Raw genomic sequence first — 27,699 nt, forward strand, 5'->3', positions numbered from 1 at the left:
TCTGGAGGGTAACAACCCCAGACGAGGACAACATCTCGGGTGAGTTCACCCCGGAAGAATTTTCCGCCGCTATCCAGCACATAAAGCCAGGTAAAGCCCCGGGCCCTGACCACCTATGCCCGGAGTTGATACTCCATGCTGCTGCCTCCTTAAAGTCCTGGTTAAAAGACTTCCTTTCCTGCTGTTTGCGCCACCTGAGAATTCCCAGAATCTGGAGAAGAGCCCTTGTGGTTGCAGTCCCTAAGCCGAAGAAGCCCCCAGGGGACCCGAAGAGTTACCGTCCAATCTCACTGCTCTGCATCCCCTTCAAGATCCTCGAGAGACTCATCTACGCCCGTGTCGAACCAATAATAGATCCGCAGCTCCCCCGTGAACAAGCTGGTTTCCGACACGGACGATCAACCGTAGATCAGGTCACACTTATGACCCAAGACATTGAGGACAGCTTCTCGGCTAAGAAGAAGGCTGGCGCCGTGTTTGTTGATCTCACGGCTGCCTATGACACCGTATGGCATAGCGGCCTTACCTGCAAGTTACTCCGTCTGCTCCCTGACAGACACATGGTCCATATGATGATGGAACTTGTGCAAAACCGCAGTTTTACCCTCACAACCGGTAGCGGTCGTCGAAGCAGACTACGCCGACTTAAAAACGGCGTCCCACAGGGCTCAGTCTTGGCTCCTCTCCTGTTCAACATATACACCTACGACTTGCCCCCCACCACCTCCAGGAAGTATGCTTACGCAGACGACCTGGCACTCCTGCACTCAGCAGGAAACTGGCAGTCAGTGGAGAGGAACCTCAGCCAAGACATGCAAACACTATCAGCATACCTCCAGAAATGGAAGCTACAGCTCAGCCAGCCAAAGACAGTGTCGGCGGCCTTCCACCTTAACAACCGGGAGGCACAGCGTGAGATAAACATCAAGATTGATGGGGAACGCCTGCCCTACTGTGCCGAACCTACATACCTCGGCATAACCCTGGACAGGTCACTCACGTACCGCCGGCACTTGAAGTCACTGTGCAAAAAACTATCTACACGCGTCGCACTTTTGAGGCGATTGGCGGGTTCCGGCTGAGGAGCTGGTGCTAAAACTCTTCGTACAGCTGCCCTGGCCCTTGTTCATTCCACCGCTGAGTACTGCGCGCCGGTCTGGTGTCGTAGTTCTCGCACCCACCAGATTGATACCGCCATTAACGACGCACTGCGTACTGTGACTGGATGCCTGCGTCCCACTCCAACGGACTGCCTACCCATCTTAGCAGGCATCCAACCCGCTGAGCTACGCCGTAAAGGAGCCACGATTTCTCTCGCTCGCCGTGCTTTGGACCCCGACCATCTCCTCCATGCAACACTCAAGAGACCACCACCTATAAAGCAGCGCTTGAAATCAAGACGCCCCTTTGTGCCTGCCGCACAACAACTCCTTAAGCACGCAGAAGAACTTAGTTTAAGTGCGGCACACTGGAAGAACCACATGTGGAACACGGAGTGGCAAAATCACACCTCCACGCTCCGTGACTTCATACCCAACGCCGATCCCCGTCCACCAGGGATGTCCCTCGCAAGGCTTGCGTGGGTCAGGCTTAACCGCCTGCGAACTGGCGTCGGCCGCTTTCGTTCGGACATGCACAAATGGGGCCTGGCTCCTTCATCAGAATGCGAGTGTGGTGCCACGGAACAGACCGCAGACCATGTCATCCACCACTGCCTAACCCACCGGCCTCCACACGGTGCGCATGGTCTGAGAATCCTGGACGACGAGACTGCCGAGTGGCTGAAGATTTCCTACCCTCCAATCTAGCCTGGAAAGATCGCTCATACGCCATCATCATCAGGAACTAGTCGAACAGATAATTGCAAAGACGCAGGAGAAAAGTCAAAGATCTTGAATAACGCCATTGTATTCTCAGTTTGTGTTATTTCTTTAGGCTATTTATTCGCTTTTGCATTTTGTGTGATTTCGTTGTTGAAGGCTGCCCTTTTTGCTATTCGTTAGCCATATAAAGGCCGGTGAGCGGCTTTTCTGCTTTGTTTTTGTACGTAGTTTGAATTTTTTTTCAGAACCACTCCGCTTCAAAACAGGGGGTGCGAGAGTGGCTTCATCAATCCTATGGGGTGCGGGGTGATAAACGAATCGGGAAGCCCTGGTGTAGATTAACCTCCGTTTACACGTATAATTTACAAAACTTTATTTGCTATTATCTCACCTGCAGCAAACAGAGGCAGCAATAAGAAGACAAACCATGACTATCCCGGTCACAGATCCAAGCACACCGGCTAGTGCTTTGTAGTCAAAACTATCCAGTTCTACACAAACAAAACAGCTTTCGATTTATATCTCCACTTAATGCAGATTGCGCATCAACATGAGTTATCTGTTTCCATGAGTTACGGCTTTAGTCGTCATCACTAGATATCCTTCTTCGATAGGCTAGTGCAGTGGTTCCCAACGCATGGGTCGCGACCCAAAATTGGGTCGCCTGATAATTTTTTTGAGTCGCTTGTTTTTCAGGCATATTGTATCTTAGACGAAAAAAATAACAATAAAACAAATTTAAAACGTGAAGAGATCGATCACAAAACTGGAAAATATGAACACAAGTCATGAAGCGTTTCATGTCGAGACATCGGAAAGCTTTGTAGCATGATCGTAGTGCAAGAAGTTTTAACAGTTTTCGCTTTTATTATTGTTATTATTATTATTAAATGTAAACCCAGCAAAAATTTCAGTCTCAAACATAAATTAACTTGAAAAAATTACGGGATATATATTGTAACGTGCACTATATGTCACGAACGCCATGACAAAGTTTTCCACACGTTGGGCCACACATAGTCTGGTGTGGTAAAACGCATCAAAGACAAAGCCCCAAGTGCTGTATGGACTTATTGCTTTCTCCACAGAAAGGCCTTTGCTGCAAAAAAGCTGCCTCTAGAGCTGCACGAAGTGTTGAGTGATGTTGTGAAGTGTGTAAACTTTATCAAAACAAGTCCACTAAATCGGCATTTGTTTTCGTCTTTGTGGATTCTGATTATTATCAAGCATTGCTGTTGCACACAGAAGTGCGATGGTTGTCACGAGGTCCTGTCCTGAACCGAGTTTGTAATTTGCAGGAGAAGATTGCTATCTTCATGAGGCAACATAACTGTGTGAGATTAACCTAGAAGTTTTTGCAAGAAGATTTCAAGACAAAAGTTGCTTACCTTGCCGACATATTAGACTCTTTGAATTCTCTAAATTTATATATGCATGGCAACGGTTTTACGGTGATTGATCGCGCCGCAAAAGTTTCTGCTTACCACAAAAAAACTCATATTCTGGAAAAGTTATGTCACCAGAGATGAGTACGATATATTTCCTCAGCTAACGCAATATATCTATGGCAATGAAGTTGATATTAAGCAAACCATAATTGGACACCTGAAACAGCTTGCCAAAAAGTTTGTGCACTGCTATGGAGAATCTCTAACACTTAATAACCAAAATGATTGGATAATTGATCCATTTGTTGGAATAGATCTGCTTCAACTTCCCATCCATGTTGCAGAATGCAGAACCAGGGTGTGCAGAACAGTTTATGGACATAACGACAGAAGCAGCAAACCGTATTTCTTTTGCGTCCTTCAAAGACAAATAGCCCAAAGATTCTGCAAACATCCACTTTAAGGCTTCCATGTACAAAGTGTCTCCCACAGTTTCAAAATTAGTGATTCAAAAACATCTTCCATTTGCAACAACTTGGCTTTATGAGATTGGATTTAGCGCCATGTGTGTATTGAAGACTGAACAGCGAAATCGGCTGAAAGTTAAAGCCGACATGCGGCTATGGTTATAAGCAAAATAACGCCTCGATTTCATAAACTCACTGACAGCAAGCCAGCACCGCTATCTCATTAGTGATTTGATAAACATATTATTTTCGGAAAAAGTTACTGCTTTTGTAGTGCTGTTTGTTTGCAACGCAATCTTGTATGGTTTTTAAAATATTACGACAATTTGCTAGGGTCGCAAGATTTTACCGAACTGAATTTTTTTTTTAAATGGGTCGCCTTAAAAACGAGTTGGGAACCACTGGGCTAGAATGTAAACTTTTGCTACGTGTTTCAGGCGAATTGTTCCACCAACCGGTGGAAGTTTTATTAGGCATTATAGGTGCAAGTGTCGATGCAAATTATATCTTTATGTTAACGTAGGTCTGGCAGTGATTATTGAAAATTACTATTAAGTTTATTGAGTTTATTAATAAGTGTATTGAAAATTATTAATTGTTATTATTAAGTTATTATTATAGTTTCACTTTAACAAGCCTATGTGGTGAAAAAGTTTTAGCATTGGTTGTATTTTATTTGCTTCGAACAACGTTTGCTGTAAATGCTATTTTTTCTGTATTTGTAGCCGAAATTTAAAATACACAGTAATACAATCGGAAAGCAATTGATCTTATTACCCAACTAAACAAGCATGGTTTAACACTTATCTACTCCAATTCATGCGCATTTTAAAGCATCAAGCCTATCTACTTATTATGAATACTAGTAGGCCAAGGCCAGGCCTACACCGCAATTAAGCTACAGTTTTAGGATTTCAAAAATGTAGCTTCGGCTAGTTGAGTTTCAGTCACATTCTTACCATTTGGAGGTGAGGGTATGCGTCCGTTCGGATTGTAGTCTTTGCCTGCAATCCATTCTAAACACATTAAGGTCTCCGTTATCAAAACTGTTATATTTTCGTTTGTTTATGCGTTCTCAAATGTCAAAAATAGTCATCAATGCAGCGCTTAACGTTAGTATCAGTATTAGGCTATCCTTTTCAATAACATTAGGGTCTAGCTCAGTGCTCTTCAACAGGGGTTCCGCGGAACCCTAGGGTTCCGCGGAACATGCAGTGGGGTTCCGTGAGTTTTAAGGGTTCCGCAAGGGTTCCTCGTTTTATTTAGGGAAATTGATTTCTTGTTTCAGCATTTTGATGCGTCATTCCGATTTTTTACATCACTGCACCGCATTCACACTTCAAGTAGGCCAGTTTGTTAAACGAGGGGTTGACTGTAGTAGTCACCAACCGAATAAAACATTGCTATAATTATTGCGTCACTGGTTGTTCATTGTTATTCTATTAACAATAACGTTATTGTTGCATCACAGTCATAGGATGTAGCCGGTGTACAGATCACAGAAGTACAAGCAGACTGAGTAGAGACTTGAGCTGCTGTTGATCCTTTGTGAGAATAAAGTAAAAACAGTTTTTAACCAAATTTTTATTGTTTAGTCAAGCCAGATGAAACAAAATAGCATATTTTCTTATATGAAGCCAAAAAATAGCAACAGCGAAGGTGTGGGCGGAAATGAGCCTTGTAGTTCAGTTGTAACAGAGACACCTCCGCCGAAGCGGACCAAATGTAATTCAATTGTCAAGGTTAGAAAATGGGACGACGCATATTTGAGATACGGGTTCTTTTTGCCGGATGACCAACTTTTGAATGTAGCTCCTCAGCCCGAATGTTTGATTTGCTGTAACAGACTTTCTAATTCAGCCATGGTCCCGGCTAAATTACAAAGACACTTACAAACAAATCATTCTGCGTACGCGACAAAGACTATCTCATTTTTTAAACATATGAAAAGAAGCGTGCACAAGCAAAAAGAGTCATTCTTAGGAGCAGTGAAAACCAATCCAGATATCTTGTTGACTTCATATCGACTGTCACATCATATTCTTAAAACAAAGAAACCATTTACTTTAGCCGAGGAAGTTATTAAACCAGCGTTGCAAATAGTAGCAGAGGAGCTCCTTGACAAGGAAACTGAACGCAAGTTACAAAGCATACCTCTGTCTGATACCACTGTAAGCAGAAGGGGATTTCATATGGCTGAAGATTTGTTGAAACAACTTTTATATAAAATCAAAAATGTTCCATGTTATGGGCTGCAACTGGATGAATCAACTGATATTGGGAGTAGAGCACAACTGCTTGTGTATATAAGAATTCCTGATATTGATTCATACAGCATTGTTGACGAATATTTGTGTTGCCTAGACTTGGATGTGAGCACAACTGCTGAACAAGTATTTAGTAAGCTCAACGAATTCTTGAAAGAAAAAGAAATACCATGGAAAAAGTGTTGTTCTCTAACTACAGACGGGGCAGCTGTGATGACTGGACGCTTTTCAGGAGTTGGTGTTCGTGTCAAGGCAGTTGCTACTAACTGTGTATTAAAACATTGTATTATTCATCGTGAAGCTCTGGCTGTAAAACCGCTTAGTTCTGACAAGCAGAGAAAAACGGAACTAGAAATGGTTTTGGATATAATTGTGAAAACAGTGAATTACATAAAATGTGGTGGTAAAGGCAAATCTGCAAGAGTTTTTCAAAAAGTATGTGAAGAAATGGAGTCAGATAATGTCACTCTTTTGCTGCATACAGAGGTGCGTTGGCTATCTCGTGGCAAAGTTTTGGCTCGGGTGTTCAAATTAAGACAGGAAATATCAGTTTTTCTTGCAGAAAAAAATCATGAATATGCTACCAATTTTCTTGATCATGAATGGGTTTGCAAACTGGCATATCTGGCTTCAATATTCGATATGTTGTCCACACTCAACACCAGCCTTCAAGGGAAAAGATCGGATATATTTTCCCAAGTTGGCCAAATTGATGGCTTTAAAAGAAAAATTGACTGCTGGGCCAATAAAGTTTCAAAAAATGATTATTCTCCTTTTCGGTTTTTGAATGAATTTCTAAGTGAGGACTCCGAAGTTGAAGATACAGCTGAAATAAAGGAATTAGTGTTGGAGCATTTGAAGCTATTGAGGAAAAATTTCAACCGCTACTTTCCTGAAGAAGAATCTGAGATTTTCCGTTTGCGAAAGTGGGTGGTTAATCCTTTCGTTTTCCCTTGCCAACAACATGAAGAACTCCTGGATATCTGCAATGATATTCCTTTGGAGAAAATCTTTGAAAAAAACGGAAAGGAATATTTTTGGATTTTTCTGTACAAAGAAGGGACAGAAATTTCAAAGGAAGCATTGAAACTATTGTGTCAATTTCCAAATACCTATTTGTGTGAAACAGCATTTTCTGCTTTAACAACAATTAAGAACAAAAACAGAAGTTGCTTGAAGGGTGTCGATATGTGTATGAGAATTGCATTAAGCAACGTTGAACCACGATTTAAGAAGATTATAAAAGATAAGCAACAACAACAGAGTCATTAAGTGTCTGACTTTATAACTTTTGTAATAACTGTCTATGTTTTGAAATGTCTAATTATTTTTTGAAGTGTAACAGTGTAATAACGAAATATTTAATTTTCTGACCAAGCAATTCGTAATTTGTAATTTTTTTTTAGTGGGGTTCCGTGACAAACGCGAAGGTACATGAGGGGTTCCGTGTTGACAAAAAGGTTGAAGAGCACTGGTCTAGCTAGTATGCCTATACTGACCATCACTGTAGACTATTCCTTACCAGGCAGTTTCGGCTTTGGTGTAGGATACCTATACAAGATTAGGTGTTTTGGATTTCCATAGTAATCAAGGATTTTCTGCAAATAAGTAATATTAAATTTGAGTCTCGGCTTTTAAGCAAGTTGAGATTCTTTATTATTTAGCCAATGTGTTGTTTTACAGGCTACTGTTGAATCAATGCAAAAATAGCAACATTTAAAACCCATGGTAACAGTCCAAAAACACTTAGAATAAAATACCAAACAACTTATTTATTCATTTGGGACCTTTCGATTTAAAACACTGCAGTTATAAACAAGAACAAAGAAGTTAAGAGTTCCCGATTTAGTTTACAATTTGCGTGGCTTCAAACAGAGATATGTAAAAGACATGCGCTATTACTTCCACTAGGTTAAACTAATAACAGCTAAGCTAAGAAACTCAATATTAAATCATTTTTTCATAAATTACCTCAAATTTTCCATCTTTCTTGTTCTTCATTGAGAGAAGGCTATAATCCCCCAATTTGTCTCCATATTCGTTTATCGTAACAGGTCCAGCTATCCCTTTTGGTAAACATATTTTAAAAACACTAGTTGTTGAACCACAAGAATTTAACTATATTTTTGAGTCACCTATAGTTAAAAAATCGTTAATATTAGATACCTTCAAATGTTAAGTTTTTCATGTTGGATGTAACAGTTCTTCCATCGAGCATACTTTTTCCTTGACGTATCGTCTCCGTAAGCCCTCGGACATAAAGCAATATGGCGTCATGAAAGCCTTCTATGTAAGCATTGACCTGTGATATGATCCGCTTATCACTGCTTGATCCTCATAAGTTACTTTATTTTAAACTTATGCACTTGTAATCAGCTGATTTAAATATTGTCTTTTGATTGGTTAATAAACCTCATATGCTGCAGCGACCTGGAGATTACAAACACGCCTACAGTAAATTTGTTTCTGAGTGAAGCTTCAGTGAAAATAAAAGGAAAATATCAAAACAAACGATATTCAACCCTACCAGGAAAAAACTTGCAAATTGTTTTTTTTTTCATCTAGACGTAGGCTACATAAATATTCCTAACAATCAATTGGTTTTGCGAGCAACCATTACACTAAAAATTAATGCCATATATCACGTTCACTACTCACACTTCCATCAATCTCTGCCTTGTTGTAATATTGCTTCATTGTGCGAGTGAAGTTACGAAATTTCTTTGTTGTAGAAACACGTAGAGTGAAGACCAGTAAAGTTTGATATGCTTCTTCTGCAAAGGTGTCTAGTTCGTCACCTAAGTAGCAATGCCAAAATTACAGACAAAGCTTATCTAAATCTACCAGAAGAGTTAATTAAGAGAGGTGTGCAATATCCCCATCTTCGACACGTATGTGGAGTAAACAATATTAAAATTTAGTGTTTGAAATTGCATTAGTTTTGTGCGTTGTATCGTCATAAAATTATTTTTTTCTGACCCTTTCAAGTTCGTTCTATGGCCGCATAAACAAATTTATAGTTTCTAATAGCCCATGCGCTGTTTAGCAGTTTTGTCAAGCAGCAAGTGATGGTGATAAGAAGTTGCCAGGAGATGAAAAACTGACTTGAAATGAAGAACAAACTAAGGCAACGAGCAAGTAAATAAAAGTAAGTACACAAAGAAGATTTTTGTGGTATCCAAGGCTGAGGTTATTGAGGATTTACAATGCGTAGACAAAAAGGTAAATAAGCCAATCTTCATGTTCGCCTTCAAGTATGCATTTCATCACCAAAAACATAGTTGTGTGCTGTATTAGAAAACGTAAATTGTACAGAATCTAGACTAAAGGCGAGACAATGCGCTCCATTGAAAAAAATGGCCCTTGTAGGAGCTCATCACAGACATCCTCTTTCACAGACAACAACATTTCAACAAGTTAAATTTTACTCGGTCAATTTCTGGGACCAGGCCTGTGTCAGTGGCTCAAAGCTTCTACAAGTAGCCTACTTATGCGAAAATGTTACAATTAAGCTCTCAAAGAAATTTTCTCACTCCGAGAAATAAGATCCCCACAATCAATCATTGACAACCAATTGCCGGCTTCAATTAAATCCCTAAGAAGGAAGAAAGTGTAGAAGTTGTGGATATGTAGGGCTAGGTTATTTATTTGTTTTTATGGTCTAATGAAAGTCCAACAAAATCCAAAGGTAGCGGATTATCAACGCAAGTTAAAATAAGTAATACTGTACCTCTTTTCCATCCTCCGTGGGCGTAGTGTGTATCATTGTGCAGTTCGACAACATACCAGCTATTCACTCCTCTTTTTGCATAACCTGTATTTAATGCTGTTACCATGATCTCCCGTACTTTGTCGCCAGAGGCGCACATGAGCACTGCTACAAAAACAAACGACAAATTAATAATGTGAGCGAATAGTTTCTATCATAGGGATGCCATGGTTGCAATCTTCTTAGTCGCTGCAGGACCTTCTTACTTAGGCTATCCTCCATCTAAGGGAGATTCCACCTAAACAACATTTGTTAAAACTTACAATTTACTTCATGCAAGCGTAGGTTAAATCTTTGGTGTGGCTCAATTCCAACTCGGATTATTCAGAAGCTAAAAAGAAAGCTGTAGATGTGTTTTCAATCCTACAGCCGCCGCTTGCTATGATGTAGTATACGTCAAAGCGATCTTCAATGATTTCAGACAAACGTACAGGAAGGCACATTTGCGGATAAGTAAAGGACTTTGGTCCAAAACTACTCCACTGCCGTTAACTTGTAGTGCACAGGCTACACTGACTAGAGAACCAGCATTATTTTGGAAAATGGCTAGAATTTCAACAAAATCCCGTATTTTGTATTTTTTGAACGGTAGGCTATTATCGCTTTGTCATTTCAATTACACCTCAATCACGCTTCTTGATTATGCAGCATTCGTATAGTCTTCTTACTGTTAGCTAACTTATTGGTTGCAAGAAAAGCATTGCCAACCTTTTGGATCTCCAAGTTCACGCAACAAATCATTTGGATTGAAGTCTTCTTCCGGAATCATATGAGCTTCGATGTCGAAGATAAAATCCAAGCTTTTAAAAACATAAATGACGGCTTCCATCAGACTCCGACAATCACTACAAGGTTAAAAAACACATTGTTGTTTTATTTACGAATTTCTTGGTGTGGTTGAGTTTACTTTTACAATTTGTGACTAAGCTTTCATATTCTATTTGAGCTGATACTGATTGAGACAATTTTGCAAATTCGCTTAAAGAAATGGATTTATAGACATAAAGTTTGTTGAACCTACTTTTCTGTTGCCACTCCTTGATAGATATCTTCGAACACAAGATGAATGACTGATGTTTCCCCGATATGGTTTGTTTGAAAGACTTTATGCATAAACAAAGCAAGATCTACATGCGTTGGATTAATACGCACTAACGTTGAGTTATTTTTTGTTGGCATAATCCAAAAAGCATGTGACCCTGTCGAGATAACCGGAACATTCCAGTTTCTTGCGAAAGCAGCCACCGTTGTGGTTGCGTCATTACAAACAGGGCCTAGCAGCAACAAAGGTGATGTCACTTTGCACTGGTCCGTCTCCAAATTTTGGTGGCACTGCTTGTAGTAAAACTCGACAACAGGAACCGCAGCTCGAAAACTACAATTCGAATCCCTGCAAAATAAGTGGTTCAAGCAAACAAGAAACTTTTCCAATTTTAAAAGTAAGTTATAGCTTACAATTCAAAGTTGCAGTTAACAGTGCGGATAAGCGATCATGACATGATCTGATCAAGGAAAGTAACACCGTAAATTATATCTCCCAACTTGTCTTGTTTGTTGTGAGTCATTGGTCTAAATATTTTTCCAACTGAGGAATTTCTATTTAACATACAGGCTATGTCCGATGATTTAGAAGAGTTTATGAAAATTTAGACAAAATTAAAAGAAATATATATATAGAAACGTCAATTTTTTAAATAAATAACTTTGCTTTTATTCCTTCATTACAAGTTTTGAGTAGAAAGCTACTCACCTGTAAGTTACGAGAAATGTATAGTCTCGAAGAGACTGAGGCAAGTTGCGTTTAATTGAAGACAAGGCAAAGTCAATTGCAGGTTGAACAAGTTCTTTTCGAAATATGTAAGGTTTGTCAAACGGCACAGAAACGACAATGTTTATTGTCGTGTTATCAACGTTTTTCGTTTGTGCATTAAAACAAATCAAAAATGATAGAAATATAGCAGGCATCGATGACCTTCCAAAACTTGCTAAACGGTAGGAAATATTATTCACAAAATTGAAGACGATGTATTTTCTTGACATGCTCTCATCAATCAAGCCCAAAACTGAAAAAATTAAAACCTGAAAAATGTGCATAAATTTCAATCACGTTACTTTTGTTAAAATAACTTTCTACAGAAAAAGTCTTTTGTGTTTAAAACCTGTAATGATGCCCTTGCTCGCACCTTGTGTTAATCGAGTAGCCTGCGCTTCCACCACTGGCGTAGCTAGAAAGAAGATTTCAGACAAGCAAAAGGAACTGATAGGGAAAACGTTATTCAACATAAATTACAATGGTATTTATACGTTGTAATAGTAACAAAGCGTTTTTTGGGGTAAGATACTATTTTGGGGGGAGATTACCCCCAACCCTCTCCCCCACTGGCTACGTCCTTGGCTCAACTGAGAAATTGTGCTACGTGAACACCAAGATGTACCCTACTGATGATTCAAAACACGTGTCATAAAATTGTGTATCAATTCAATGTAATCTAAGTTGCAAACGTGGGGCAGCAGTAGCCTACTTCTAAGTTCTAATGATAATGGTATGGTTAATTTATTGTTGATTTGCCATAACTATTATAATGGGGTCGTAGAAAAATCAGCAACGCTTATTTAGACAGGTTTTGTATATTTGTATGTCTGTAATGGCTCGGTGGCTTAGTGGTTAGTGCGTCTACCTCTGGCATGAGTTGAGTCATACCAAAGACTTCTCAAAGCGGTACTGAATCTTATTCCTGCTTGGCACTCAGCAATGAAATGGATTCGGGCGCTGAGGAGCAACGCATTCTGCGATGGGTAGTACAGCGTTATATAAAAAGCACGCATTATTATTATTGATAGTCATATAGATCAAATTATTTCTAGTCTGTGCAACAAGATTTACTGCAACTTTTGCTCAAACATTTATTTTCTGAAACCGATCTAATCTGATGAGCTTGGGAATTAGAAATGAGTTTGAAGCTATTAGAAAGTAAATTGAAATCTTAACCTTTACGCTTATTAAATCGAGGCTCCAAGATTTATACAAAAATACAACTCAAATTTCTTCTGTTCAGACAAACGCCCAACATAAACTTATGTGTTGCAGTGTGAATCATTCTCCAACAGGAAAATTGGTAAACGTGCTTTGAAGCTTTCTGATATGCTAACCTTTATTCCGCTTGCATGAGTTTATGAAATGCTATCTCCACTGTCTACCAGGCTTCTTAAACCAAATCAAAAGTGGAGAACCCAACAAATAAAATGTAATCTAATTTCGTTTTTTTCCAAACTAAATGGATTGTCTTATTGCCTTTCTTTAACTGCCGCTTTATTGCTGTAGCAAACCAATTACTCGAATGGAAAACACACTTTTGACATAAATATTAGCTCATTCCAACGGACCACAGAACAAAGCTTTTACAATTTCACTATGTGGGGAAGCTATGGGGTAGACAATTTAAATTTCCTTAACAATTGCCGACGCTTATCTTCGTATACATCATGCTGTGAATTGCCTTGTTGTTGTGGTACAATGAAACAATAAACTGGCGCCAGAAATTGTCAAAAAGAGTTCATCAACAAGAATCTAACTTTTATGAAACCGAATGTACTCATTTAGCTTCCTTGGCTGGTTCATTTCATACATTTAGTAGCTACTTCATTGGTAGCTTCATTTAGGTTCATTGGTTAGTAGGCTGGATTGTCAGGTAGCTGTAGGTTTTAATAGCTTGTTCCTGAAGATCTCTTACTAATCATAATATGGCAATGGTTTTCAATCGAGGGTAAATTTACCCTTGAGATGTCAATTTGACTTGTCAATTTCCGATGAATGGACTTGTGTCAGTGGTTCAATGTCTTTACAAGTAGCGATATGCGCAACTGTCAGGATTCAACTTTCAAAGAAGCTATTTCAAGTCAAGGATAAAAATTCCCCTAAACAAACAAAACTGGAACATACATGAGCAGTGGCGTAGCCAGAAAAAAAATGGGGTGGGGGGGGGGGGCAAATATTTGATGAATTGAAGAGAACGACAAAGTGTTTGATTTAAGCCATCGCCACCTGATGTGCGGTGACGTATCCGAGCGTGCCGAAGGCCCGCGTATTCTAGGGGGTCCGGGGGCATGCTTCCCCGGAAAATTTTTGCAAAATTACACTCAAATAATGGATTATAGCGCTTTCTGGAAACACTTTTAGGGTAATATTTGTATGAAATTTATTAGCAGATAAACAGCTATTAACTTAAATTAAAGGTAGCTCTTAGACATGAACGGGCGAAAACTGCGGCTAAACTTAGAGAACACCAAAAACTCAGCTACACAAAAATTCAATAACTACACAAAAACCCAACAGAGTAAGCCATTCTGAAATTGCTTCCACAAAATAGTTAAAAGAAACGTAAATCGCATAAATTTTGCGCGATATACGATTTGCAATTTGATTTCATTGGTGTCTTTCTGTGTGTCTAAAACAAGTCCTTGGGGGTGTTAATAGCCAGATGTCTTGGAAAACGTTATTAATTTCTACAAATTTCAGTATATTTTCAACAAAGGGCTCAACTTCGGAATACAAAGTTTGAAAATTTGGGGGGGCCATGGCCCCTTTCGCCCCCCCTGGCTACGCCTATATGGACATGAGTCGGCTAATGGAATTAAAAGCTTTCACTTCCGATTGCAAATGTGTTGCTTTCAATCCGGGACTTCCAATAAGCGATGCCATCCACAAGGTGCCAGCATAAGTTTGTACGGACATTTCAAATAAGAAGAACGTTTTTTAAGTTTGTTTAATTTGCATTGACGACACCAGATGAAGATTTAAAAAAGCATTTTGCTCCAATGGCCGGGAACGCTCAGTATGCAAACCCACTAATACAACATGAGATATCCAGGGTAGCCAGCAATAACATGATAGTGCAAGTGATCGTTGTAGTGAAACCATCTACAATTCCTCTATTAAGAAGTTTATTACGCTAAAATGCAACTAGGTTGTTCTGACGACATAAACTGCAAACTGAATTGAGACTGAAAATAAACACCAGTAAAAACGACAAAGTCCTTGCTCCAATCGATGCCAACGAGTCGTTTGTGTCTGTCTCTGTCATAGAATGGCGAGTCGTAAGATAGCCTATTTCTGCCAAAGGAAAACTCAGCCTTGTTTTCAGCAAAATTTAAATTATTTTTACAAGACTTGTAGAGATTAATTTTGTTTCAGCAGAATCATTTACATGATTTTAGCCCATCTCTCCAGAATAAGAGTGGAGTTCCTAAAACTTCTCGGGCCTAAAGTACTCCAACAATGGCAGGTCACACGCATTTGCAAGTTATGTCATCGTAGTGTCACCTGCAATAACTGTTGAGGCTGAGTGGTCTTTTTAGTGCAAGATACGAAGAAGCACACACAAGTCCGAGAAGACGTGTACTTCATTGCCACGGTGAAAGGATCAATGAGGAGAAGATAAATTGTTTGGAATGAATCTAGTTGACGGAAGCGACTGATGGAACTTTAATTGTGGTGGTATTTGCTAATGGTGTTGTAAATATCTATTATTTTTCAAATAAACATTTCAAATACATGTATAACTACTTCACCACTTTTTGGTTTATTTTACTCTGACGATAGCTCTTGAAGGGAGTCAGAGGAAAACTTGCAGCTTCGAGCTAGCATGCGCAACAATCTACTCGCAATTTTTAAATAAAAAATGTTTGGAAAAGTGGATATTATGTTAATAAAAGCTATCGACTCATCTTTTAAATACTAAATTAGTTTGCAGATTCAGCATTTTTTTTCGTAACATGCTTGTATAGAAGGTGCTCCAAACAAAGTAAATATTTGGCCCCTCAAAATTTGTTGCTTGCTACGCCACTGGGTGCCAGTAGTAAAATGGCATAGAAATAATGGCACAATGACGTTTTTTACTGAATTTGGAGTTCAAGGAGGTACGTTTCACATAATTTACACTAGGCATCTCCAAAGCGAATACTGTGACCGGCACCAGAGATGAACTGTGCCCTCGCCTTGCGCCCACAATGTAGTTTTTACAGAGGTTCTGCACTGCACTGAAATTTTCAGCAAAATGAATATTTTTAGAAGCTGTGAGGAAGCTGAAGGAATCATTTAAATGACTTTAATTTTTTTTATAGGTTATTTGGATATATCTAAACAATATTGTATCTACCCAAACTAAAAATATTTAAAAAAAAAAATTGCGTTTATGACCCCATTTTTCGATTTTTGGGCCGCATGAGGAGGCTGAAGACAATTTTTTACAAATCTCAAATTTTGTCATGATTGTTTTCTCACTCATTGGCACCATTTCCCCACTACCCCGAGAGAATTTTTAAAAAAAGTTCAAAAACGAGCCACCCTACTCTGCAGTCGTTTTTGTTGTTCAAGGTGGACCCTCTTCCACTTTTTTATAGGAAGTTTCCCCACAGCATCTTGTGCCAGCATAGCAGAGACTGTAGCTTCTTCCTACCTAAATGACTTAATACACTTCCGGGTGGAAGGGTGGTTGTGGCCAACGAGATGAAAGAAACTTCAGTTTCGTTCCCTACACTGGTTGTTCGTTCTGGAGCAGTCATTGACAGTAATCTGATGCACATTCCAGATCTCAGGAGGATAGCTAGAAGATACCATCCGAGACGTCATCTACTGGAAGTAGAGCCAAAGAGTCCATTGCACCACTGAACTGTCTAAAGTCCTCACTTTTTCTGTATATGTGGGTAAGGCCAAGGTTTTGGATTTTCCTTCTGGTGCTTTGAGTTAGATGGGAAAGCAACCCTGGGTCTGCACCTCGATGCTAGAGATGGCCTGATGGCTTCGATGGCCTGCTCGAAGTCCACAATAACAGTCGATGGGTCCAAGTAAGTTCCATCAAATAGCGCATTTTTTTGCAATTTAGTTTGCTTGTTGCTTAATCTTCTTTTTTTATTTGATAAAAATTACAAAACAATGAGGTGTCTCCTTATATTCCCACTTCAGCAAGAAAATGTCATTGTGCCATTTTTTCCTGTGCAATATTTGCTCTTGCCATTTTTTTCTTGTGCTATTTTTTTCTAAAATCGGTGCCTGTAAATTGAGGGCTGCTCTAGAAATGTAGGCTACGTACTACACATTTTCTTAACTGTACAAATTTTAAGTTAAACAAGCTTTGCTTGACATTCTGTTATTTTAGTGTTTGTAGGACCGTGTGTTTTAGATCGAGCTGTTAGAACGGATAATTTTTACTTTTGTCTGGCCGATTGCAGCCTACCAGCCAAATAAAATAAATATGTAAGCTATTTTCTTTCTAAATATTCTTTTTGAGAAAACTCTGACTCTCAAATCTTTACAGACGCCTTTTTTTCGTTAACATTATATAAACATTTTTTTTATCAAGCTGTATTTAAGAGAAGATAAAAAGTACAATAAAATTAATATCAGATTAAAAAAGTTACAAAAATCGACATAAAATAAGCAATACACAAAACTCATCCTCATTGTACGCTACTGTATATATACAATTGCACATACGAAATGTAAAAGACAGCGTCCACGATAAAAACAAAAACAAACAACTTGACATCTTAAAATCTTTGTGATGCATGCTCACTGGTCAGTTACAAAACCTTTTTTCAATCGTAGGGAAATTTTCCTTTAAATGTATAATTGCACTTTCTGAGTAGGTGAACGTATCACAGAAAGGAACCACAGTTTTACTGCTCTCATCCGATCCCCAAAAGAGCAGTTAGAATTAACATTATTTTTAAAATGGTAAACGAGAGCTGTACACAAGTAGCCCTGAGAGGCTTAATAACGTTGAATGTAGCTCACACGAGTAACAAGTATTGAAGCTTGCAGGAGAGTTTTTTGTGTTTCACCTCGACAACAAGTTCATCTGCTTCGCAAAGTTTTATCTTTTAGAAAAATATTTACAAAACAGATAAATCTTGGCAAGCTTTGAGTTCGAGTGTTTTTTTTTTTTTAATTTTTCTCAGACATTTTTCCGCCAATCCGCTTTTCTTTGACTCATCTTTTAGCACTTTTATCTTGCCGGACCTCTGTAGAGAAGAACCATCGGACATCTTGCAATTGTCGCACAGCATCTTTGGAACCACCGTACTGGGTTTAGCTAGGCCTCGAAGAAACCTAAAATTTTATTATAATATGATAGCATGCTTGTTTAGTTGAGCTGTAGTGTTATAATTTAGCATACTATATTACTATAGTATTGCTATACTTTAGCATAAACTACTTGACCTGCTAAGAGTATTTGGTACAGTAAGGAAAAGAAAAGCTAATTCTTAAACGTTGTCTGCTTGAAGAAGTTGATTGATTTATGTGAATACATAGGCTAACTACCTATACATTGAATAAAAACATGTTTTCTCTTTTATAAACTTGTCTTACAGTAAGTCTGAGGTTGGTAAACTGCTTTACTTAATCATCTGCTGGAAACTACTTTTTAGGATTGATGAATTTTAATCCAATTGAGTTTTTTACCAATTTGATAGTGTTAATTATTTTATCACAAACGATGATTAAATAGGAGTTTTCCATTTACTGACGAGCTCTAAAAATTTGCTTTATTTTCTAAAACTTACCTTAAATTGTTGAGTGAAGAATAGAAGGCTTCACTAAGTTTGTTTTTTGAAACCTTTCGACAAGCAGTAACGTTCAAGCACTGTTTACTCTCTACTCCCTTCAAGCGCATTTGATGAATAATCCCTTGGAACAATTGGTCCACATTCTGGTTTAAAGCGGCTGATGTTTCAAGAAATTTTACATTGAATTTTTCCGCAAGTTTGATTCCGTCTTAAAATTCAATATGAAATTATAACTCAGAAGAAAAATAGTTGGAACCCCTAAAAGATATCAGTATTTTTTCAAATATTTTCCAAAATGCTTTATGTAATTTTCTAGTATTGTTATGAATTTTATACAAATTTATTTGCCTTCAAACTTTGGTTTAACATTTTTCATAACTGTAAGCTGCAGCATTGGCGAAAATTTTGTAATTTGATTGCTTACCGTCGAGAGAGACTTGTCTCTTTCTAACAAGATCACATTTGTTTCCGACTAGAATGACAGGAGAGCGCTGCTTTTCCGTTGACTGTCTCTCTTCTATCTTTCGAAGAATATCTTGAGCTGTGCCAAATGTATCTGCGTCTGAAAGTACAAAAATATTGCTTAACGTCATGCTTTTCCTATTTGTAATTCCAAGAATAACTTTTGTTATATTACGCGATCGAAACACCGCCCTTCGTTGTAATAAAGCTGAAGTAGGTGTTGTTATGTCAACTGAGATTTTAATTTATTTTGTTTGTTTTGTTTTTCATATTTTTATCCTGCATTGCGGGAAAGCGGACTTGAGCGCTATGCATCGGTGTACGCCTTCCGACGTACACCTGACCCACGCTGCAGTCGACGGCAAGGTCTGTTTCCGTTTGTCTACTCTACTTATGACTTAAATTTGCCTCTACCCATTACTCGAAATCGATCACTGGGTAGAGGCAATTATCGTAAAGTTTCTTGCCCAGAGAAACAACAGCAAGTGCGGGTGGCTGGAGTCGAACATGCAGGCTCTCGACTGCGAGCCCAACGCGCTAACCACTGCCGACTAATAACCTGTAACTTTATTACCTGTAACCGCATAAGTAACTATGTAGCCGTCGCCAACATCCAAATAAGGTTTCAAATCGCCAAATCCATCGACGGAAGTGCTTTCTAAAAATTGTTTCTGCAAAGGAAAAATAAGTATCAGTGTAACTTTGTTTTATAAAATTATCAAGTTGTGATGCATCTGGCAACATGAAAGTATTATTTTCAATAGCAGGCTAACATGGTAACATGAGATCAATATTCTGTCAAGTGAAAACAAGATAAGTCAAGAGAACGACAACAGACAGCTTATTCATCATGACATATACAAATTACACCAGTAGGCTACTATGACGCTAAAAAAAAACAAAAAGAGATAAATGTTTCTAGCCCATTGTATGCAACTATACTCCAAAGTTATATAGGCCTATTGCTTATTTTTTAATACGCACACTAAAAATTTAACTACATGATGATTTAAATATGGAACATTGCAACAATGTATTTTGATATGGCATTGTTGGTAAATTTATGCTGGTCATGCACAATGATGCCATGCTACATCATTGTACTATACAACAAAACATAGGACTGCAAAAAAGCATCAAAAACTTTAAAATCGATAAATACAATGAACTGTCACATTTTGAAATTTTTAAACAGCCCTTGGAATTTCCTCAGTTGTTGACGCATGTTTTTTTTTCAGAATAGTTTATTTTCTAGGCAGTAGTTTTAATGCGTTTTGATAAAATTCAAGTAAACAGACATTTAAAAAAGTAACCTCTCTGCCTAAATCATAATTCAATTAAACTTATGTATCAAAAACAAAAGTTGGAAAGCCAAATCGAAAGTCAAAAATTCTCACCTCAGTGTTAACATCAAGAATTCGGATTTGACTAGCAGTGCCGTTCACAGAAATTGGTCGCTCGAAAATATGATCTGCAAAACAATACTTAGTATCATAATTTAGTTACCGAAGCAAACTAAATCTTAATGTAGAAGCTATTTTTCTAGTGCACTTAGAAATGTAATAACTAACAGGCCTAACATTACTTACTGTGTTACAGTGATCTGTTTTGACTATATTTCAAAATTAAATACCGAATGTTACTCTTTATTGCGTTGTTGATTTTTTTCAATGACATTGCTTGGACTTTAAGATAGAAAATACAGAATCACAATCTTGCTTACGATTTTGAATTGTTTCTTCAATGTCGTCTTCAAATATCTCATCCATGCTATCCTGGTGATGAACAACTTTAGTGTTGGTTTTCTGGGAAAGACCAGTTCGGAAAAAGTTTTTGCATAACGCTGATTTTCCGACACTCAATTCCCCCAAAATGACAACGGCGTATGACGTCATTATCTCTGGCAAAGAGATCTAAAACAAAACTTACTGGTTAAGATAAATTTATAGTGTTAAGGTAAAAGAAAGAAGCTTACAGTTTCAGAAAATAGTAAAGAAATTAATAGTTGTCAACTTGGCCCTTGCAAAACAAGAAACCACAAAGATACAAAATCACCCTATAGCAGACTTTATGAAACTGCTGCCTTCAAAGTAAAAGTACTTACAGAATTAGATATATATCGCTGCTCTGTTGGTAAACAATTTGCTGACCAGTAGCCAGAATTCACCGAGTATAAATCTGCGTCTTCGTAGAGCACTTCGAAAGTCGCACCGTAGTTGCCAATATCATCCAATGACAAACATTTAAACTGTCGAGAAATAGAGGTTAACCAAAATATATATAATCACTTAATTTGGTTTTTGACAAAACGACCCTAAACGCAGTTTTAACATGCAGTTACGTTAATTCAACATATCGCTTCTTAATCACATCTTTTCCGCTTGTCAAGTCCAATGCTGGGAATTGTCAAAGCCCTTCCCTTTCGCACATGCTGCAAGATAAGTTATCAGATAATTTGGTACTGCGCTATTAATCAAACTTACTTTGTAAAGGTCTTGCCCAACCTCCAAGGAAGAGACCTCTTTCCACAACTGCACTGATTCTGAGCGCTTCACCATGCTTATAGTAATTAGAAACGTAGTTATACAGTATTGACAAACTAAGCGAATAAAACACTTAGGCTAATCTCTGAATAAAATATTTATTCATTATAAATAAAGTTTGCAAATCTTATTATTTTCTTCTCGTCATTCAAATTGAATGAACAGCGTGCTTTCAACAATTCTGAAGATGTAAACGGTATTCAAATTATACGAGTAAAAGTAAAGTTGAATTGTAGTAAAGACTGCAATAATATTCGGAAACCTTTGCATCAAAATGAATTTTGTTTCGAAATGTTTTTGTTAATTTTTGCTTAACAAATTTCGAAATAAAATTTAATTTCGAAGTGTTTTTGTTTACCGAAATTTCGGAATGAAATTTTGTTTCTAAATAGTTTTGTTTATTTTTTGTTTTAAACAGCCCTATATGAAAGTTTTACCTCAGTTTTCAAACCATTCAGCCATCACTTTTTTGCATCAAAACAATACCGCTTTGAAAAAGATTGCCTATCTGTCTATCACTTTATTTACAAGAGTTGGCACTTCGTCCTTCTCTTTTTAAAAGTGATTAGAAACAATTTTCTCTATTCAGAGTTGATTATGCGGAAAGACTATATCGATTGAGCCATGGCATACCAGCTTGCAAAATCCATCCTTACATCTGCAGACGTTAAATTATCATAAAAACGACCTATTTTGCAAGCTGAGACGTATACCTTCTTCTAGTCACTTAAGCTCTCAATAACGCTTAATGAGCCAAAGTACTTGCAATTACAATTCTGTTTTTACCTATTATTATGTGATTAAAATTACCCATGTAAATTAAAACCACTCGGTAATTTTTTACCAGGATGTAAAAACTGTTGAATTTTTACAAGTAAAAACGCGTTCGTTTCTGAAGCAAGCATTAATGATTTTCTCTATGTACTATAGATTAAACCATTTACTGCTCATAAGTCATGACATTTATCTGTTGTTATTATTACACTTAGCTATTGTGTTTGCGCTTTAATATGGACTATGGAAAATTTAACGCAATCAAAACTTTTCTATGGCGCAGCTAATCAAAATTTTCAAACTTGAAAATTACATACAATAAACTCATTGAAACAAAGTGCATTCGTATTTATCATTCATGACAAACTACTAAATTGTCAATAACCGTTTACAAATTGCAGCATAATCTTTCAAACTGTGTTGAAAGGGTCACACTGTTTCTGTAAAGTAAACGTTGGGCTGCTAAGGCGGCTGTCCGAGACCCAATTAAACAGCCTAAAAGTAAACACTTCAATTCAGCTCAGATTTGTGGTGAAGGTGTTTTTCGTGTTGCTGTTTTCGACATTCTACGTGTAGGCTACTGCTTTCCTGGTTGACAAGCAAACATATTTTTTGTGTGCTAACACTGGTTGCTTTTTTTAAACGAGTAAAACAAATATTCCAATTACTGCAACTTTTACTTATAAATATTTCAGTCCAATTATCCGCTTTGTTTAAAACTCTTCTCTTGCGTATTGAATGACCTTAAGGTGCTGGTTGACGTCTTATATACTCTCTGCGCGGTTTCCTCATTATTAAAATCCAATTGTAACCTCCATTGTGAGTCCTTGATATGCTTTCCGCCATGCCCACGTCGTAGTAGTTGTCAATGCTTTTCTCCCAACTCTCCAGCTGCTGTTTAGACAGACGAGTGATCTACTTCTGTTTTGCTTCCCAGACAGCAAAGTTTGTCATTTTTACATTGATTCAACGTCTGCGAGACGTTAAATCAATGTAAAAATGACGGATTTTGCTGTCTGGCGTCTGGCAATTGCAACTTATTGACATCTAGCAATACTTCTTTCAACTCTTTTGTTCCACATTTGTCATTTGAGTTCTCGATGATTTATATACACAAGAGGAAAACAATGATGATGAAAACAGAGAAACGCTCCATTTGCTGAATGTGAACCTTGTTCATCTCTGAAGTATTATTTTGTATTGAGAAGAAAATATTGTTTACAGCACTCTGGGCTATTTTTAGATACAATGAGTGATTCCGAGGTCACCTATTTAAATCAAGGCGTGCAAAAACAAATAAGCTAATTAGGAATTGCTAATCCCGGACTACAGTCCGCAACAGATGGGCATTGGGCAATACATACTAAACTACCACTTTTTTCATGCAAATTTGATGTTACTATTTGCAAAGGCGATGGGTCTGTTTTGAAAATTGTACATGAAATTGTTTACTACTCCATACCATAAATCAATATATTTTTTCTTGGCAGGCTAGTGAACTATATTATATTGTGGTTAGTTAGAGCTTCTTACATCAAAAGATTGTCTGGTTTAAGTTTAAAAATGCTGAAAGCAGTTACATTTCGAACGCTGCATATCTAAATACAACCCTCAATTTGTCACTTGCATGCACTCATCTCGAGACATCACAGTACAGGGTGCGCAACCCGCTTTTCCGGCTACATTAGAAGGGCCAATTGTTTACAAAATTGACAATTTTTTAAGCTTTGCTACAAGCTCACTTTAAGCGAAAAAAATTAAAATTACTTAAAATCCGACTTCCTTATTCTTTTATATCCCATAAAAAATATAAAAATTTTAACTCAGAAAAATACGTAACCTTTCCAGTTCGACAGATATGCCAAAGGCAGATGCAGTTTCGCATCCCGACGATCTAATATGCCTAACTCGATCCCAGCCAGAAGTGGATGTTTTCAATCAGACAGTGGCGGGATTCAACCGGTTTTCACTGGTTTGTAAAGACCGTTTTTTAAAATTATCAAGAATAAGTTGCTACAGGGAACAGGTTACCCAGATTAGATTCTTACATATTTCTTGGCGGTTTGAGGAAGTTTATACACATTACACACCTGTGTACTGTACATACTCTAGAGCAGTGGTTTTCAACCTTCTTGGTGGAACGGAACCCAATGAAACATTCCAAAAGCTCGAGAAACCCCTGTTCAATAATTTAATTGTCTTATGCAAAAAATATCGTTTGATTAATAAAATTAAATTAAAATACTCATGTTCAGATTTATTTATGTACAATAAAAATACAAACTGTAAAACATTACATTTTATTTCATAAAAAAATTCAATGAGAAACAGGCGTTCACGGCGATTTGACCCACCGGTGTACAAACGATTAAACTGTCTGAAAGAAATCTTTGAATCGAAGAAAACATGTCGATGAAATTTGGCGGGAAAGCAGAAAGTTAAAGATAATCACACCACAAAAAAACAACGAAAATTCGGGATCGCAGCGAACGCGTTAAAGTGTAGCAAATTTATTAATAGTGGCAAACCTAATTAATATTTGATTATATTTAAACAATATACATATAATAATAAAATAGACTCTCGAATTTGAATGTAAACTTGCGAAACCCCTAGACTTACTGGCGGAACCTTAGGGTTCCGCGGAACCCTGGTTGAAAACCACTGCTCCAGAGTCTAGAGCCAATCATTTTATGCTAAGCGCATACCATATGTTTATTTCTTTGTATGTTTCGGCTGTCAACCTATATACTGTGCAGCCACATATTTATAGATTCGAGATATTGCTAATATTGAATTAAGTGTGACGTCACATGTTTTCGAATGTGCTTTTAACAGTTGAATTCATTCTTAGGTTTAAATGTTAAACTACTTTTATTCTGCCATAAACCAATATGAGGTTGTTTACCAAAACAATGTGGTTTCAGGAAGTGTATGAACTCAAATAGCAAAGAAATGTAAAGATTTTTTTGTGAGAAATTTTATCTCAATGGCTGAAATCATGCCACCAAGATTGACGTGAATTGCAGTGACATGTTATAAAACAGTTCATTTGAATCGTAACTGTTTATTGTTTCTTCATAAAAATAATCTATTTACTTACAATCAGTGTTTCCAGTTTTTCTTTCTAAATTTAAGAAACCTGGTAGTTTTTTTTTTACCTTGTTTGGCAGGTAAAAGCGGTTTGGCACTTATTGAAAAGTACATTAGGATCACTTTTGGGTTCGCAAGCCAATGCTGAGTGAGCAAACTGAGCCGTGGTGGCAGAGCAAACCCTTTTGAAGCCACTTCCAACAACATAACTATTTAGTTGAATGTGCTTACAGTTTCGTTACAAATATTTCAACCAAAAAAAAAGGAACACGCGACATTTCCAAGCGTGGAGATCTTCGACTAAACTTATCGCTTTTCTTCTAGAGTTTTTAAATTCTCAATCTGAGACTCAAGGTTTTAATTAATCCCAAATAACAGTTTATTTGTAAATTCGATTGGTAAAATTAATTTTTAATTGTTTTTTTGCAAGTTATATTTTTTTTTTAGAAAATTTTCAAGACACGCCTGAAGACTATATCCAAGTAGTATAAAAATTTTGTAGCAAGGCTACCTTTTTTGGGATTTCTGTTGGAGAGGAATTGATAGTGTTCGGCTTTGTAATGGAGAACCATGAAGAAAACTTTGATAACCACTGTTGTTGTAACTAAGGAGTTATAAGCTGCAGTTTTGAGGTATTTTTTTACTTTTCTGGCTAAGAACGAAGTGAGACTGGCTAAAATCATAGTTTGCTCTTTTGCAATTGTTGTTTGACTTCATAAATATTTCACTAGTACAGTAATTGCGAAAGTTTTTACTATAAACCTGATGAAATCGAAAACTAACGCATCTCTGTTTTGTAAAAACTAACTGTTCTACTGACGTCATTATTTTTTGAACATTTAAAAATAGGTGGCATCTGTGTTATTTCTTCTTTTAAGTAAACGTAAAATTTTTATTAAGGCATTAAAAATTCATCTCAAAAGATTAGCTTCTATATATAATATGTGAGTGTTTTTAAACCAATGACCAAACAACCATTGTAAGGTAAAGCGCTCTTGCAAATTAAAAAAAAAAAAACAGTACAGTAGGCTATATTGAAACATCTTCATTTTTGGTAAACTGTTTACATGCACAGACTTCTAAAAATCCTATTGTGTCCCTCAGCAAGTAAAAAAAAAATACAAAACCAAATAAATAATAAATGAATTTACTCACAACAAACAATAATTCTAGCATCATCCAATCAGTTCAGACACCACACAAAAAAAGGCCGAATAAAATTCTCCATAAAAAAAATTAGTTCTTTCTTTTCGAAAATGCATACCAAATTTAATTTTACATGTTATCGCCCTAATATTCGCAATCCAATTTTGTTATTCTATTGATAAAAGCTTTTGACAGAGAACGAAGAAAATCGACTATGTTACTTACGGCAAAATTTCCTTTTTCCAAAACAATTGCAAATAATAAAAATGAATGAAATTAAGTGTCTACTAAATGTACTTTCTCTTCACTTTATGCTCTCACACTTTGGACAATGGCTGGCTCTACAGTAAACACAAACTAAACAAGGCATGGGTCAATGACTCAAAGCAATAACCCAAGAGCCAGTGAGCATCGTATGATCTGTCAATGAGGTCATGTCTTTATTATAGCTTATGTGACATCTTTCAACACTCAGCGCCTAGTTTCGTGTTTCGTTACAAATTTTGAGTAGGCTATACCGTATCTCGATCTAATGTAGTGGAATATTTCATCTTTGTCATAGGCTACAAAAATTTAGTCGTATCATCCAAGATTTGCAAGCACACTCTTTATTATTGATGCGATAACATGCTGTAAAAATTATTGATTTCGTCTTAAATTGAATAAAAACGAAAGGTCTTAGGCTAACTTTACAGGTCAACGTTATATATTCCTACATGTGTAGACGCACCTTCTCAAGTAATTTTTTTTTCTTGTTTATATTAATCTGTTTATTTTTGTATAATGGCATAACTATTTCACACCAGATACAGAAATCATGTATACTACTAGGCATTAATAGTTTACAATCAGAAGTTCTTACCACTATGCAGGCTAATATAATTAATGCAAAATAGTAAATGCGAGTTGGTGTGGTCGCTGGAATAAAACTCTACGGTTATGATTGCATTATCCTTCCAGTTGGTTGAGTGGTATAAACTCAAAAAGGTGTAGGCCATTATATATGCCCAGTAGTAACTTGTAAGATGGAAAAGTGTTTGCACTCTTTGGAGAAAATGCCTCTACTTTCCATAGTTCCCTGAAGTTGTATTGCCCGAGTAGAGGCTTAGTATCGGTAGGTTTGGTTTCGCATCTACATTTTAATTGTAGGCTCTTTTCATGGGAAGTCTCAAGGGGAACGGTCTCTAACAAAAACATTATAACAGTAACCTCATTTCATATAAGTTTGTGTATTAGTTGTCTTTAAAACGCCGTTGTTGCCAGTGAAGTTTTCGAAAAAGTTTAGAATATCAGCTCCATTTCAAAACCTTTTTTTTTCAAACTGACTTCGTGTAATACAAGATATGACACTGGAAAGCATGCCACAGACATGCGATGGGCTACGCATTATGTAACTTACAGA

At 37.2% G+C, this 27,699-nt stretch overlaps 2 protein-coding genes across 2 annotated transcripts; both read right to left on the reverse strand.

Annotated features, from left to right (window-relative positions):
- Positions 1-2,210: 2,210 nt before the first annotated feature.
- LOC145787172 (atrial natriuretic peptide receptor 3-like) lies at positions 2,211-11,679 on the reverse strand. Its single transcript, XM_082598898.1, has 10 exons — positions 11,465-11,679; positions 10,736-11,104; positions 10,423-10,559; positions 9,676-9,822; positions 8,604-8,743; positions 8,112-8,247; positions 7,917-8,011; positions 7,468-7,543; positions 4,638-4,694; positions 2,211-2,314 (listed from the first exon to the last, which is right to left on the reverse strand). Exons 1-10 carry the CDS (start codon positions 11,677-11,679, stop codon positions 2,211-2,213), a joined length of 1,476 nt encoding a protein of 491 aa, XP_082455024.1.
- A 5,393-nt stretch (positions 11,680-17,072) lies between these two features.
- LOC145787807 (GTP-binding protein Rit1-like) lies at positions 17,073-21,349 on the reverse strand. Its single transcript, XM_082599635.1, has 8 exons — positions 21,225-21,349; positions 20,846-20,989; positions 20,465-20,654; positions 20,139-20,212; positions 19,316-19,412; positions 18,704-18,841; positions 18,277-18,487; positions 17,073-17,821 (listed from the first exon to the last, which is right to left on the reverse strand). The coding sequence occupies exons 1-8, from the start codon at positions 21,297-21,299 to the stop codon at positions 17,605-17,607; spliced, it is 1,146 nt and encodes a 381-aa protein (XP_082455761.1). The 5' UTR covers positions 21,300-21,349; the 3' UTR covers positions 17,073-17,604.
- Positions 21,350-27,699: the final 6,350 nt, after the last annotated feature.

The sequence above is a fragment of the Aplidium turbinatum genome, chromosome 18 (assembly GCF_918807975.1).
Source record: "Aplidium turbinatum chromosome 18, kaAplTurb1.1, whole genome shotgun sequence".
Taxonomy (NCBI): domain Eukaryota; kingdom Metazoa; phylum Chordata; class Ascidiacea; order Aplousobranchia; family Polyclinidae; genus Aplidium; species Aplidium turbinatum.